This window comes from Eucalyptus grandis, chromosome 1, assembly GCF_016545825.1.
Source record: "Eucalyptus grandis isolate ANBG69807.140 chromosome 1, ASM1654582v1, whole genome shotgun sequence".
Lineage (NCBI taxonomy): Eukaryota > Viridiplantae > Streptophyta > Magnoliopsida > Myrtales > Myrtaceae > Eucalyptus > Eucalyptus grandis.
In genome coordinates this window covers 47620427-47632437 of record NC_052612.1, presented here as the reverse complement: position 1 = coordinate 47632437, position 12011 = coordinate 47620427, and the positions used below count along the sequence as shown (strand labels likewise).

The 12011-nt window shown below is 45.4% G+C and overlaps 2 protein-coding genes and 1 pseudogene across 2 annotated transcripts; 2 read left to right on the top strand and 1 right to left on the bottom strand.

Moving 5' to 3' along the window:
* The first annotated feature begins 746 nt into the window (after window positions 1-746).
* On the top strand, window positions 747-2142 carry LOC104447444 (casparian strip membrane protein 1). The gene is made up of 3 exons (XM_010061181.3): window positions 747-1154; window positions 1342-1465; window positions 1655-2142. Exons 1-3 carry the CDS (start codon window positions 886-888, stop codon window positions 1868-1870), a joined length of 609 nt encoding a protein of 202 aa, XP_010059483.1. The 5' UTR covers window positions 747-885; the 3' UTR covers window positions 1871-2142.
* Window positions 2143-3827: 1685 nt separating this feature from the next.
* Window positions 3828-9309, top strand: LOC104447428 (mRNA-decapping enzyme-like protein). The gene is made up of 8 exons (XM_010061173.3): window positions 3828-4228; window positions 4527-4567; window positions 4663-4712; window positions 4957-5101; window positions 6248-6301; window positions 6736-6859; window positions 7651-8124; window positions 8774-9309. Exons 1-8 carry the CDS (start codon window positions 4067-4069, stop codon window positions 8828-8830), a joined length of 1107 nt encoding a protein of 368 aa, XP_010059475.1. The 5' UTR covers window positions 3828-4066; the 3' UTR covers window positions 8831-9309.
* Window positions 9310-9478: 169 nt separating this feature from the next.
* LOC104447417 lies at window positions 9479-10762 on the bottom strand (annotated as a pseudogene).
* Between the last annotated feature and the right edge of the window lie 1249 nt (window positions 10763-12011).

Sequence of the window (12011 nt, the reverse complement as noted above, 5' to 3'; positions counted from 1 at the left end):
CGATTATGTCGGACTGCTGGATGCATATGGATGTCTTAGAACAAGAGAGTCCTGAGATATCCGAGCTGGACGAATTGAGAAATCTCAGTACTTGCCCCGCTGGAATAGGACGGTTGGGGGGCTTTAGTTGTTCGGTTAGGAGAATATAAACTTTAGTCAAAATGTAGAAAAATCATATCTTTATCTAATCATCATATACCAAATTTCCTAGTTCATGAGCTTTTTTTGTCTGCAATAATTGCATGCATGACAGGATTTGGGTGAAGACGATCAAGGGCACCTGGATTATGTTTCGACTTAGAATTATGAAGTACATAAGGTAAAATATACATTATACATATGAAATAGATAGATCTTGTATAACACAATAATGGGTCTCGAGTGATTTCTTTCTGATTCATTGGGCTTCCGAGTCTACACATAGACCAAAGTCTGGGGAAATATTTTCCCTAGGTCTCGCCTGGCTGAATCAAATCTTGAAGTGGAGCAAACTAATCCATGTTCTAATTAATACATTTGCATCTGCCAAACCCTTTTTTTATACTTAACGACCCAAAAAAGGATGTGAATGAATCAGAAGGCAAGTTTCCACTAAGGGAGAGGTTAGCACCAATTCCTCTAGCCCTCTTCATAATCAACTGAACGTTCCAGCTCCACCACGTAATCATTAATCTAAACTCCGCAGTATTGATTTCCCTTTTGGAGTAACCACAATTTCCCAGCTCTATAAAAAAGATAAGTCCCTTTGCGTTCTCATCACACAATCCAAGTTTGCCCACCTCTTCTTAGCTCACTCAGATCATCTGCCTAAAGCTTGAGTTTGCCCTCGGACGAAGTTCATTCCAATCCTTCCGTGTCTCCCTTACAAGAAAGAAAGGAGAGAAGATGAAGAGCGGCGAGGGATTCTCGATCGAGGTCCAGGAGACGAGCGCCGCCGCCAAAGGGAAAGCGCCGCTCATCCCGGCGCCTCTACCGCCCCCGAGGCCTGAGGGATGGGGGAAAGGGATCGCCATCCTCGACCTCATCTTGAGGATATGCGCCGTCGTGGCCACCCTCGCCTCCACCGCCGCCATGGGGACGAGCGAAGAGACGCTCCCCTTCTTCACTCAGTTCTTTCAGTTCCAAGCCAGCTACGACGATCTCCCTACTCTTCAGTGAGTGAACTCTTCACAATACTCCATCGTCTCAAAGACCAAAATTTGGTTAAAGCTTTTATGGAGATTCAAGGATATATAGACTGACCAATTATGTGGTGCACTTAATCCTATGATTAATAAGTAGAATGATTACTAATTTCATGCATATTACTTAGACAATATGGGTACTTATTTATGTATGCAGGTTTTTCGTGATTGCGATGGCATTAGTTGGTGGTTATTTGGTGCTTTCAATCCCCTTCTCCATCGTCACAATCATTCGCCCTCGTGCCGTCGGACCCCGGTTTCTCCTCCTCATCCTGGACACGGTGAGCCGCGCCTTTGTTTCTTTTCTTCTTCTTTTTCACACTATAAGTTAAATGTACGGTAAATGAAAATGACCTTATGATACTCGTATGCTCTTACAAGAAATAGGTTAAAAAAAATGGCCGAATGGTCAATAGACGTGATAGATAAGAGTGAAAATTGTGATCTCAATTGTGGAAACCTTTCGGCAGGTGGCTCTAACTCTGGCCACCTCCGCCGGCGCGGCGGCAGCCGCCATAGTCTACCTGGCGCACAACGGCAACCTGAACACAAATTGGCTGGCCATCTGCCAGCAATTTGGTGATTTCTGCCAGAAGGTGAGCGGGTCGGTGGTAGGCTCCTTCATCGCCGTCGTCCTGCTCATGGTGCTTGTCGTGCTTTCCGCCATGGCTCTCCGAAGGATCTGACGACCAGCTACATACATCGTCGCAGCATTTCCTTTCGCTCTTTTCCATTTGTGATTTGTGTGGTCTGTGTTTTGCCGTAAATTTCACGTTCGAGCCCGAGATTAGTCCTCGAGCGACGCACGAGGTGGCTTGCCAAAGAGGGTGCAATTCGAATTGTATACAGAGTTAAAAAGACATTCTTAAGTGTATGAAGTTGTGTTGAATTGAATGGGGAAACTTATGGTTGGCTAATGTAATGTTTCGGTTGCATGCGTCGGCAAATTCTTTATCTATGGCTGCATCATCAAGTTCTCCATCCATTACGTAGCACACTAAACTTCTTGTGGAGTTTAAAGGCTAACTTTCTCGAAGGGGTTAAAATCTAAATTTAAAGCAATGGGAGTATGTTCTTCCAAGAAAATAATAAATAAATATCATGAAAAATCTTGAATTAGTATATTTATAATAAATTCACCAAAAACTACTTTTTTTTACAACAAAAAATACCTAACTGTTTGTTTACTTTACCAAAAAAAAAAAAAATACCTAACTGATACACCCATAATAAATTTATTATCTGTTTATTCCCGTTAAATTTTATTATAAAATTGATGAGTTGGATGACACATAATAATTTATAAATATACCATTTTAGGGTTGTACTTTCCATTTGTCACGAGTATATTAAGTTATGATTTTCTAAGATATTAATATAATTTTAACGAAAATTAATAAATGATAATATCGATTTGAAGTTTTTTGTGGATCGTCAAAGATGTATCGATTTGAAATTTTTTATGGTAAAAAATTAGTTTGGGATAAAGTTGGGATATATGTACTAATTTGAGGTTTTTTATAATATTGACCAATAAAAAAAAAAAAAGCCATCGTGATTTAACGGTTCGAGTCTTCACTGTCCCTCGATCCGCTTAAAACGTCTGCGCTTGAGCCGGGGCCTAGACCACTCTCGGCTTGAAGGGGGGCGCGCGACAGATGCGGGTCCATCTCTAGCGGTCCGGCCCGGTCCGATCCAGTCCGATCCGGTCCGGTGATGTGACCGACGTCCGTGCATACTGCGGGTGTGTTTGGATGGGCATTTAGAAAGCCCATTCCCCCCCAAAGCCCCTTCAAAAATAATGGTGTTTGACAACCCCTTGAAGGAGCTTTCAAATGAAAGTGGAGTCCTTGAAATCTTTGAAAGCCCAAAGTGGTAGGGATCACCTTGAGCTTTTCAGCATTCTACCAAATGTTGAAAACATTTTTTCCTTCCTAAACTACCTTCATTAATTTTTCATATTTTCATTATTGTCCTCGTATTTATTTTTATTTTTAAATGAAAAAGGAGCGACCCTTCGCCGGTCCCGGCGAAGGGCGAGGTCACCCGACCTCGGGCGACCTTCGGCGAGGGTCGCGCGACCCACTCGAGCCGTCGGAGGTCGCCCGAGCCTCGGGCGACCCTCGGCGAGGGTCGCTCGACCCGGGGGCCACGCGACCCGGGCGACCGCCGCCCGGGTCTCGTGGCGCAGCGAGGGTTGTGCGACCTAGGCGGCGGTTACTGGTGGCGCGTTCGCCCGGGTTGCGCGATCGCGACCCTCGGTCGCCCGAGGTAGGGCGACCTCAGGCGGCCCTCGGGCAGGTCGCGCGACCCTCGCGGGAGGTCGCCCAACCTCGGGCGACCTCGGCCCGGCCACCGCCCGCGCCAGATCGGCTCGCCGGCGGCATGACCCTTCGCCAGCCGGCGAAGGGTTTAGCCGATTTTTCAAAAAAAAAAAAAAAAAGAAAAAGAAAAAGAAAATATATATATATATATATACACACACATTATACCCATCAAAAGCTCCTTACAAATCACTTGTATTTTTACCAAACACTATTGTATTTTTTTCAAGTAGCTCTCAGCATTTGCATTGAGTTAAAGCCCATTGCAAATACTGAACGAAACGTAGCCCGCATATTTCGCAACGGCCAGCACAACCCTCCCAGCGAAGGCACGAAGGCACTCGGGTACCGTCTTCTCTACTTCCCAAGCAAAAGCAGTCCCCAGCTCCACACTCTCTCTCGCTCTCAAATCCTCCCTCCTCCTCCTCAAATCTCCGGCAGTTTCCTCGCCTCGCCGGCGGCGGCGGACGCGGGGGAGAGACAAGATCCTTCCGGTCGGGGGGTTTCCTCGTCGCTCCGCCGGGACGGGACGGAAGGGAAGGGAAGGGGACGGAAGGCATGTCGTCGCAGGCCGGGAAATTGACGCCGAATCTGGACCAGAACAGCACCAAGGTGCTCAACCTCACCGTCCTCCAGCGCGTCGATCCCAGCATCGAGGAGATCCTCATCACCTCCACCCACGTCACGCTCTACGAATTCAACATCGACAGCAACCAATGGGTTAGTCTCCCAGTGCTCCCGGCCGCCGCCCCCATGAATCGGAGCAGTACCTAGACAGGATCCTTTTTTCTAACGATTTGTCGCCGTCCGGTTGAGTGTAACGATTTGTCGGCGATTCTTTATAGCGCTCGCTTTAGGTGATTTCCGTTTTTTTTTTTTTTTGGAATCCGCGTTTGTGGTTTGCTTCGGATTCTGATGAACTCGGGGGAGGTTTTTTAGCGGCGGTCGGTTGTTTTTCTTTCTGTTTTCTGGTTGCTTGTCACATTGAGAATGAGAAAGTCGTGTGGGGTGATTGCAGAGTCGCAAGGATGTCGAAGGATCTCTGTTTGTTGTCAAGAGGTAGCTGTTGTTTAGAAGTCGTAATCTTCTGCTTCAGGAAAAAAAGTTTCTTGACAGTTGTGTTTGACGATCTCCATCCGTGACATTTTGAATAGGAATACTCAGCCGCGGTTTCAGTTCATCGTGCTGAATAGGCGAAGCGCAGGTTCGTGGCCTCATTTTTTTTCAGGGTTTCAGATACTATGCTATGCCTTTCTAGCTAATGAGACTTTTCTCTTGGCGTTCTAGTCATCTTGTGATACAACGCAGAGTTTGATGCAAATGAGCTACTAGTAGCTTGCCTAGTTTGGGAAACAATGAATGGTCGTAATTGGATGGCCTTTACGCTATGATGTTCTTTAGCAAATGAGCATCAAGTAACGCATTGCACGTTATTTTATGATGAGCAGATAATTTGGTAGAGAATCTGCTTGGAGATTTTGAGTATGAAGTCCAGGTTCCATACTTGTTGTATCGTAATGCAGCGCAAGAAGTTAATGGCATTTGGTTCTACAATCCACGCGAATGCGAGGAGGTTGCAAATCTCTTTACTAGGTAAAGTATCGGTTCTTGTTTGTTTCCTGTACCAGTTAAATTTCTGTTGTTATCAAAACATTTAGGACGAAATAGAAATGCAGATGAGAGGACAGATAATGAGAGTAATGTCCGATAACTTTTGTCAGCCAAACAGATGTGGGTTTAGAAGAAAAGGTACTTTATTGAAATGATGTCATTTGAACTAGGCTGAACCAGAAAATTAGACTAGGTTAAGGGCATACCAGCCTCGAGATTGTACCAGTTTGGCCATCTGTTGTACAGATTATCCATTAAACAATCGAGCCTGCTTCATTAATTTTGGCTCTATGGTGAGGGTATTGTGTCCTGGATATTCATTTTAAGACCTATTTACCTATTAGCACAGGATTCTGGAAGGGTTTCCGGGTGAGCCGCACCACCAACAGACTTACTGATGGATGATATCTAGTTTGCTTTCATCTAGAAAGTATACAGGGAGAAATTGCTGAGGAGGACTTTGAATCTTAGGAGGGAAACATGGTTTGACTTTGGTTTTACCTTAGATGGCAGCTACTGTTATAATTAAGCAACTACTGCTGCTTGAGTTAATCAGTGCTTAGAGTAGGGCAAACAATTCTTTCTCTTATTTAGGCATGGACACTAATGGGGGAATGTGTTTGTAATATTTCTAGACCAGCAAAAGATTGAATATGTTCCAAAATTGCCGCATGAGAGTTCATGAACCATGTATTACAAAAGCTTCGATGCTGGTGGCTTATGTGAATTTATTTTATTTCAATATTATACGCAAGGCATTTAAGAATAGCATTTATCAATGTGCTGTAAAAATAATTAGTTGCTTATTGATTTTTTGGATGGCCTCAATACATCCAAAGCATTCAAAAATCATGAATTATTGTTGTGATTCGATAATATCACATACCTTCCAAACTAGATTTGGAATGACAAATTAAGAGAGGCTAATAATCTCAAGAGCTGTCGATCAAGTGGGTTTTCCATGGGAAGATGTCCCGAACATGTACTGTCAGTTTTTGTCGTTTGGCAGAGCTTTTTGATGTGGATTATAGAATGATCGTCTTGCTCTTGTTGAGTGTGGATAAGCAACATTGGAACATTGCTATTTAACAGGAATGGCTCATCTTTAACACTTTTTACTTTTCCCAGGATACTCAGCGCGTATTCAAAGGTGCCCTCAAAGCCAAAGCCTTCAACCAAAAGGTAATGATGATTCAAGCTTTTGAAGTAAAATGAATGTTGGATGAACGTCTGTGCCTGTAAGTTATTGTCTACACCGATACATAGTTATTCTAAGGACAACAGAGTTTATATTTTGTTGCAAAAACTGCAGGCACCTCATGCAAAACATTTTGAAGTTAGAGTAAGTTCAGGCTGCCTGCGAAATATGCTTGTTGTATTACTAATGGGAATCATGGATTAGACTGACCAACTCTAACACTAGGAAAAAGTTGCGATGATAAACTCTCCAGAGGTCTTTTCTGACAAGTTCTCTTTAGATGTTGTGTATCTATTTCCTCGTGACGTCTTGAATTGGCCAGTGGGACAAGATAAAAGTTGACAATAATCTGTCTTTAATATGAGATCTGGTGTTTTTATGGTTCTTTGTTTTTTTCAATTGTGGACACGTGGATTAGTGAATTTGAGGAACTTGAAGGAGCTTCAAGCTTGTCTGTCATGGAAACACTGCTAGAGCCATCCCCAACAGCTCCTGCAATTGACTCTCCTGAAGACTCAACAGCATTTATGAACTTCTTCAATGTACAGTTCTTACTTTACAATTTTAGTAGAGATTCTACTCAAGCATATAAACGTGTTATGGATGCAGTTGCATGTTGTCTTGCATTTTAAACAAAGAAATTTTGGTCTCTTATAATGCTTTCTCCTTCAAACCTGCAAATTTGTGTTTATATACCTATGGTTATTGAGCTTGAGCCATTGAGAACTGCCTGTCCCATAGTGAGCTAGGAATGCTGATTTTTTTCTCCTTGTGGTCCTATCATTTGTGATTCAACATTGATTATTTTTTACTGAAAATTTGGGCATGGTGCTTTCGTCAGTTTGAGGCTGATTTATATAGGTTGGCTAAAACCTTTTTAGTGGCTGTTTCTTTTGGCTTTAAGATTATGACACTTGGCTTTTTACTGGTACCTTTAAATGTTAGATGGGTGATTTCTTTCATATGAAACGCCCAAAATCTTTCAAAAAAAGATAGAAAATCCAAAATCATCTCAAATTCTCTTTTATACCAACAAGAAGTCATCCATACTAATTCATAATTTTTTTTCTACATTAGTAGAATATTTTCATTCGTTTTGACAGGAACTTTAATTTTTTCTTCCAATCATTATTTTGCATTTCGCACATGAAGGAAATTTTGGTGAAACTTTATGATATCTTCCCTCTGGGTAGTTGTAATTATCTTATCAGACTGCAAATGCTGCATGAATGCCAGCTCTCTTTCACTTCTACAGAATGTCAATGTCAGTTTTTACTACTATACCATTCTATCTATCGGCGGACTAATATGTTTCTCCCTTATCCTGATTCAGATGGCTTTGAATATTGGAAAGCATGCCGACCCGGTGAAGTCTATGCAGCACAACCATTCTGCTGCAACTGTGCCTTTATCTCCCCTTGTACCCACTGTTGCTTCATCTCCTGCACCAAATCCTGACATGCTAAATCTCTCTCTTTCGTCTCCCTATTATCCAATACCTCGGAATGATTCTTCTGATCTTTCCAATGGCAGCGACCAATTTAGCCGTCTAATCAAGCCTTCTTCCTTTTTATCAACCCCATCGTCCTCGTCTGCACTGTTGCTGCCTCCAATCTCATCTTCAAATCCTACTGCTGCTTCCCTTCGTCCTCCCCTGAATTTGCAACACCCACATGGAACTCCTCTGCTTAATCCATTCCCTCCTCCCACTCCATCGGCATCTCTTACTCCTATTCCTACTCCTCCGGCTGACAGACCCTTAATCAACAGAGAGAGAGTTCGTGATGCACTTGTTATGCTCGTTCAGGTTAGCCTATCTTTCCTTGGTCTTTTTGCGGTCTTGTACTTTCTTGGCGTTTGTTCTCTGTATATGCTTGTTCGGGTACTTCCTTTTTTCCACTGGTCTTTGAGCAGTCTTTACTTCCACGGCAGTTGTTCTCTATAGCTCACAATCACTTGTAAAACTATAGCACTTTTTCTGGGGTCATGCCAACCCTTTGAAAAGTTTTCTGTAAATTGAGAAAAATAGGCAATACAGCCTATTGGTGATAACTGCCAACACAGAATGTTGCTGGAGACTATTTCGCGAGACATAAATTGACCTCTCTTGTTTGGTATTGTTATTACTTTATTGGATCAGTTCTATAGATGAGTTTTTACACAAGCAAGTGACCGTTCCTGGTATAATAATCATCAATCGCGGTTATACTTGCCTTCTAGAGCCTTATCTTTCTGCATCACTGAATAAGTCTGAGATTGCATAGCGACATAAATTTCTACAACCCATCTGCATGTCTGAAGGAAAGACTTAAAAATGTGGTATCATACATATGTTCCTTTTTACATCATGGTGCTCTATGGGATGCCATTTCCGCATCTGACATCCACTGGAAAGTATTCGAGCTGTTTCGTGTCTGTGTCCCTGTCATAAACTTGTTGATTTGTTTCTGTTCCAGGATGATCAGTTTGTTGACATGTTCTACCAGACATTGCTGAAGGTACAGTTCAAGTGAGTAAAACGAAAAAGCTGATTTCCTTCTCAGATTGATGGAAGTAGGAGCGCACATGTGCATAGCTCGCTTTCGTGTCATCTATGAAAACAATATCCGGCAGACTGTTGTCAATATGTAAATGCTCTTGCTTTCTTTCAATCTTGACCCGTTCCTTTGCTCACTATAGACGATGTAGGATCAGAAGGAGAGATGGAAAATGTTTTACCGTGAGATCTTCTAATGGCTATTGTGAATATCGAGTTTGTCTGGGGAACGAGATGGCCGGTCCTTGCCTTCTTACAGTTTCCTTTTTGGCATACTCGCCGTCATACATTTCAGTTCAGACTACACTTTGTAGCTGACGGAGACAGCAATACCCATCTTTTCTAGAGGCGTTTCCTTTAAGATTGAGGGAGTGTTCTCTACGGTAGGACCATGCTTGACAAAACGGTGTAGGTCCTCAATCAACATCCTCTCGAAGATGATCATGGCTTGCGGATGATGTCTTGCTTTATACTATACATTGTCACTGTCTGTACTTGCGATTTTAAGTAAGCCCGTCGCCTTCAATTTTCACGATTTTAAGTAGGCCCGTCGCCTTCAATTTTCACTGAAAAGCGTCACCTTCATATCTTCTTCTGTTATTTGTTCAATTGATACCCAGACCAATTACTTTAAACGTCGATCGATGAATGATTACCCAGGAACCAAAATCGTCATCTTCCTCTCTTTCTCCATATTTTCTGTATCTCCCAACTTCCATCAAAATATACCTTGAAACAATTTCATTAAAAGAAAAAAAAAAGAAAAAAATAATAAGAGATCCAAAGTTTTCTTCTTCTTCTTCTTCTTCATTCATCTTCATCGGCACAGAAGGAGCAGCCAGAAGAGAGAGAAGGCCAAGACCCCGAAGCCAACGAACAAGAAGTCGAGCGTCCCCTCCGTTCGCAGCTTCCTCTCCTTCCTCTCCCTCTTCCTCCTCTCGAACTCCTCGTACCTCCGCCGCCGCTCCCTCTCCTCCTTCTCCCGCCTCCCCCTCCTCCCGCCTCCGAACGCCCTCTGCAGCACCCCCAGGCTGTCCCTCCCGCTCAGGAACATCCCGTCCCCGTCCTCCACCTGCAGGCTCACCTCCCTCACCTGCATCCCCCTCCGCCCCCTCCTCCTCCTCCTCCCAACCCCCGCACGTCACCACCACCCCGCACTGCACCGCCTCCTCCGCCGCCGCCGACCCTCTCTCCCCGGAGGCCGCCGCCTCCACCACCGTCGCGAACCTTGCGTGCAGCTCCCCGTCAGCCAGTGCCGCTGCACCGACACCGGCGCCTGGCTCGACAGGTCCATCGCCCGCCGCCCCGCCGGGTCGATCAGGACCCAGCTCAGCCGGAGCCGTCCCCGAGGTCGCGCCGCGCCTGCTCGGCATCCCGGAAGCGTATCGCCGTCCGGACCGCGTCCTTCGGGTCCAGGACGTCGATCCGGAACGGGGAGCACTGGAACCACCCGGAGTCGGCGTCGGTCTCCACGGCCCTGCCGAAGATGAGGTCGCCGCGGTAGCGGATGTCGACGGCGGAGATCAGCCGCGACGGCGGGCGAGGGCCCGGGGCCGCGGGCGCCGCGGCGGTGGGGAGGGAGTAGGAGTCGGAGAAGAAGGAGCGGGGGCCGTCGGGGAAGGTGGAGATGACCTGGGAGACGAGCGGGGAGGCGGTGGAGGGCCAGGTGGCGCGGCAGATGTTGGCCCAGAGGTCGCGCTGCGAGGAGAGGGAGCGGAGCTGGGAGGAGGCGCACGCGGCGGAGGCAAGGGTGGGGCCGTCCAGCCGCGTCAGGACGTGGGCCCTCAGGACGTCCTCGTGGATGTCGGCGATCGTCGCCGCGGCGGATGACGGCGGAGGCTGCGGCGGCGGAGGCTGCCCAACGGAGGGAGCCTCGGCGTTCATTTCCCCCGGCGGTCGCGTGATTCTCGGAATCTGTGGAGGCATCGGGGGCGGAGCCGAGACCTTATATAGGATTCAGGAAAAAATCGAACTGTTCCCTCAATTCCCAAAATGCCCTCCTCTTTTGCCGGTAATTGACGGTTTGCCCTGCCGACCCGACCCCGCCAGCACTAGACTGGCGGGGTATCTTTGGAATTTCACCAGACTGTACTCACGAACTACTGTAGAGCATGGATAAATCTTTCGGGGGAGGTGGTGAGTCAACGACAGATAAAGGGCGGAGGGGATGACGTCGCTCCATGTGGGCCCCACGGGCGTATTAAAATTAAAGTATAATTCGCGTGGGGTCCAAAATCTCTAAAAATTGGGTTTAGGGGGGGTCTCTATGACAATAATTTTATGCACTCCTCGACGAAATGGATCATAAAATTTGGTTCTGTTGCGATGATTAGATCATATGATGGGCAATGCCACCGTTTCGGATTACGACTCTGATTAGTTGTTTACCAATAGGATAGGAATAATTCATCCTTATTATGGACTTCTATGTGGGGTTTCAACATATTTTAATCTTTAAAATGATACTCCTTTCTTTAGAAGGTATTTAATACACTCTTGAGTTTGCTCGCTCGAATAAGGAGGCATACAAATAACCTCTCTAACCATACAATTAAAGTAATCGGTTTATTTATCAGAGCATTAGCTTATCTTATTAATGAGGGCTCGAGACGAGTAGGAAATTAACTGTGGATCTGGCACAAGTTCAAAATAGCAAGGGTCGCTTTATGGTCTGGCCAAATTGGGTGGGGGGTTCAAGTTGGGGTCATTTTCATATTCGTCAGGCATGCGGTTGGTTTTTGCCACCATCAGACCGCGGTCTCTGTTTGATGCAGTGGACGTTTTGGGCACAGCAATGTACGTGTTCTTTCTTCAACTTGTTTCCTAATTCACGTCCCTTTCGTGGTGAAGCTAGCGCTTGTAGGCAACGCAGTTGCAATCCGAATCTTAGACTCGTAAAGCCATCGCTTCTGTGCTGAGGTCAAACTTACTAGAAGGCAGAGAGAGAGAGAGAGAGAGAGAGGGGGGGATTTGAATAATGGTTTTGTCTAGAAAGGGGCTGAGCAGCTGTAGGAGAAGGGGCGATGCGGAGACAAAAGGCGTCGTTGTGAAGAAGTTCGGATCATATTGACATTGGATTTGCCCAAGACTGAGTAAGGGATGAGTCGAATAGGGTGGGGATTTGCCGTTGCAGTGTCGGATCCAAGGTGTGTGTTCAT

Bases quoted from the DNA above. Each gene is read 5' to 3' on its own strand.
- LOC104447444 (XM_010061181.3), top strand. From the start codon at position 886: ATGAAGAGCGGCGAGGGATTCTCGATCGAGGTCCAGGAGACGAGCGCC. The intron at 1,155-1,341 runs GTGAGTGAACTC...TTATGTATGCAG, and splicing joins GACGATCTCCCTACTCTTCA to GTTTTTCGTGATTGCGATGG. The intron at 1,466-1,654 runs GTGAGCCGCGCC...ACCTTTCGGCAG, and splicing joins TCCTCCTCATCCTGGACACG to GTGGCTCTAACTCTGGCCAC.
- LOC104447428 (XM_010061173.3), top strand. From the start codon at position 4,067: ATGTCGTCGCAGGCCGGGAAATTGACGCCGAATCTGGACCAGAACAGC. The intron at 5,102-6,247 runs GTAAAGTATCGG...TACTTTTCCCAG, and splicing joins GTTGCAAATCTCTTTACTAG to GATACTCAGCGCGTATTCAA. The intron at 8,125-8,773 runs GTTAGCCTATCT...TTTCTGTTCCAG, and splicing joins CACTTGTTATGCTCGTTCAG to GATGATCAGTTTGTTGACAT.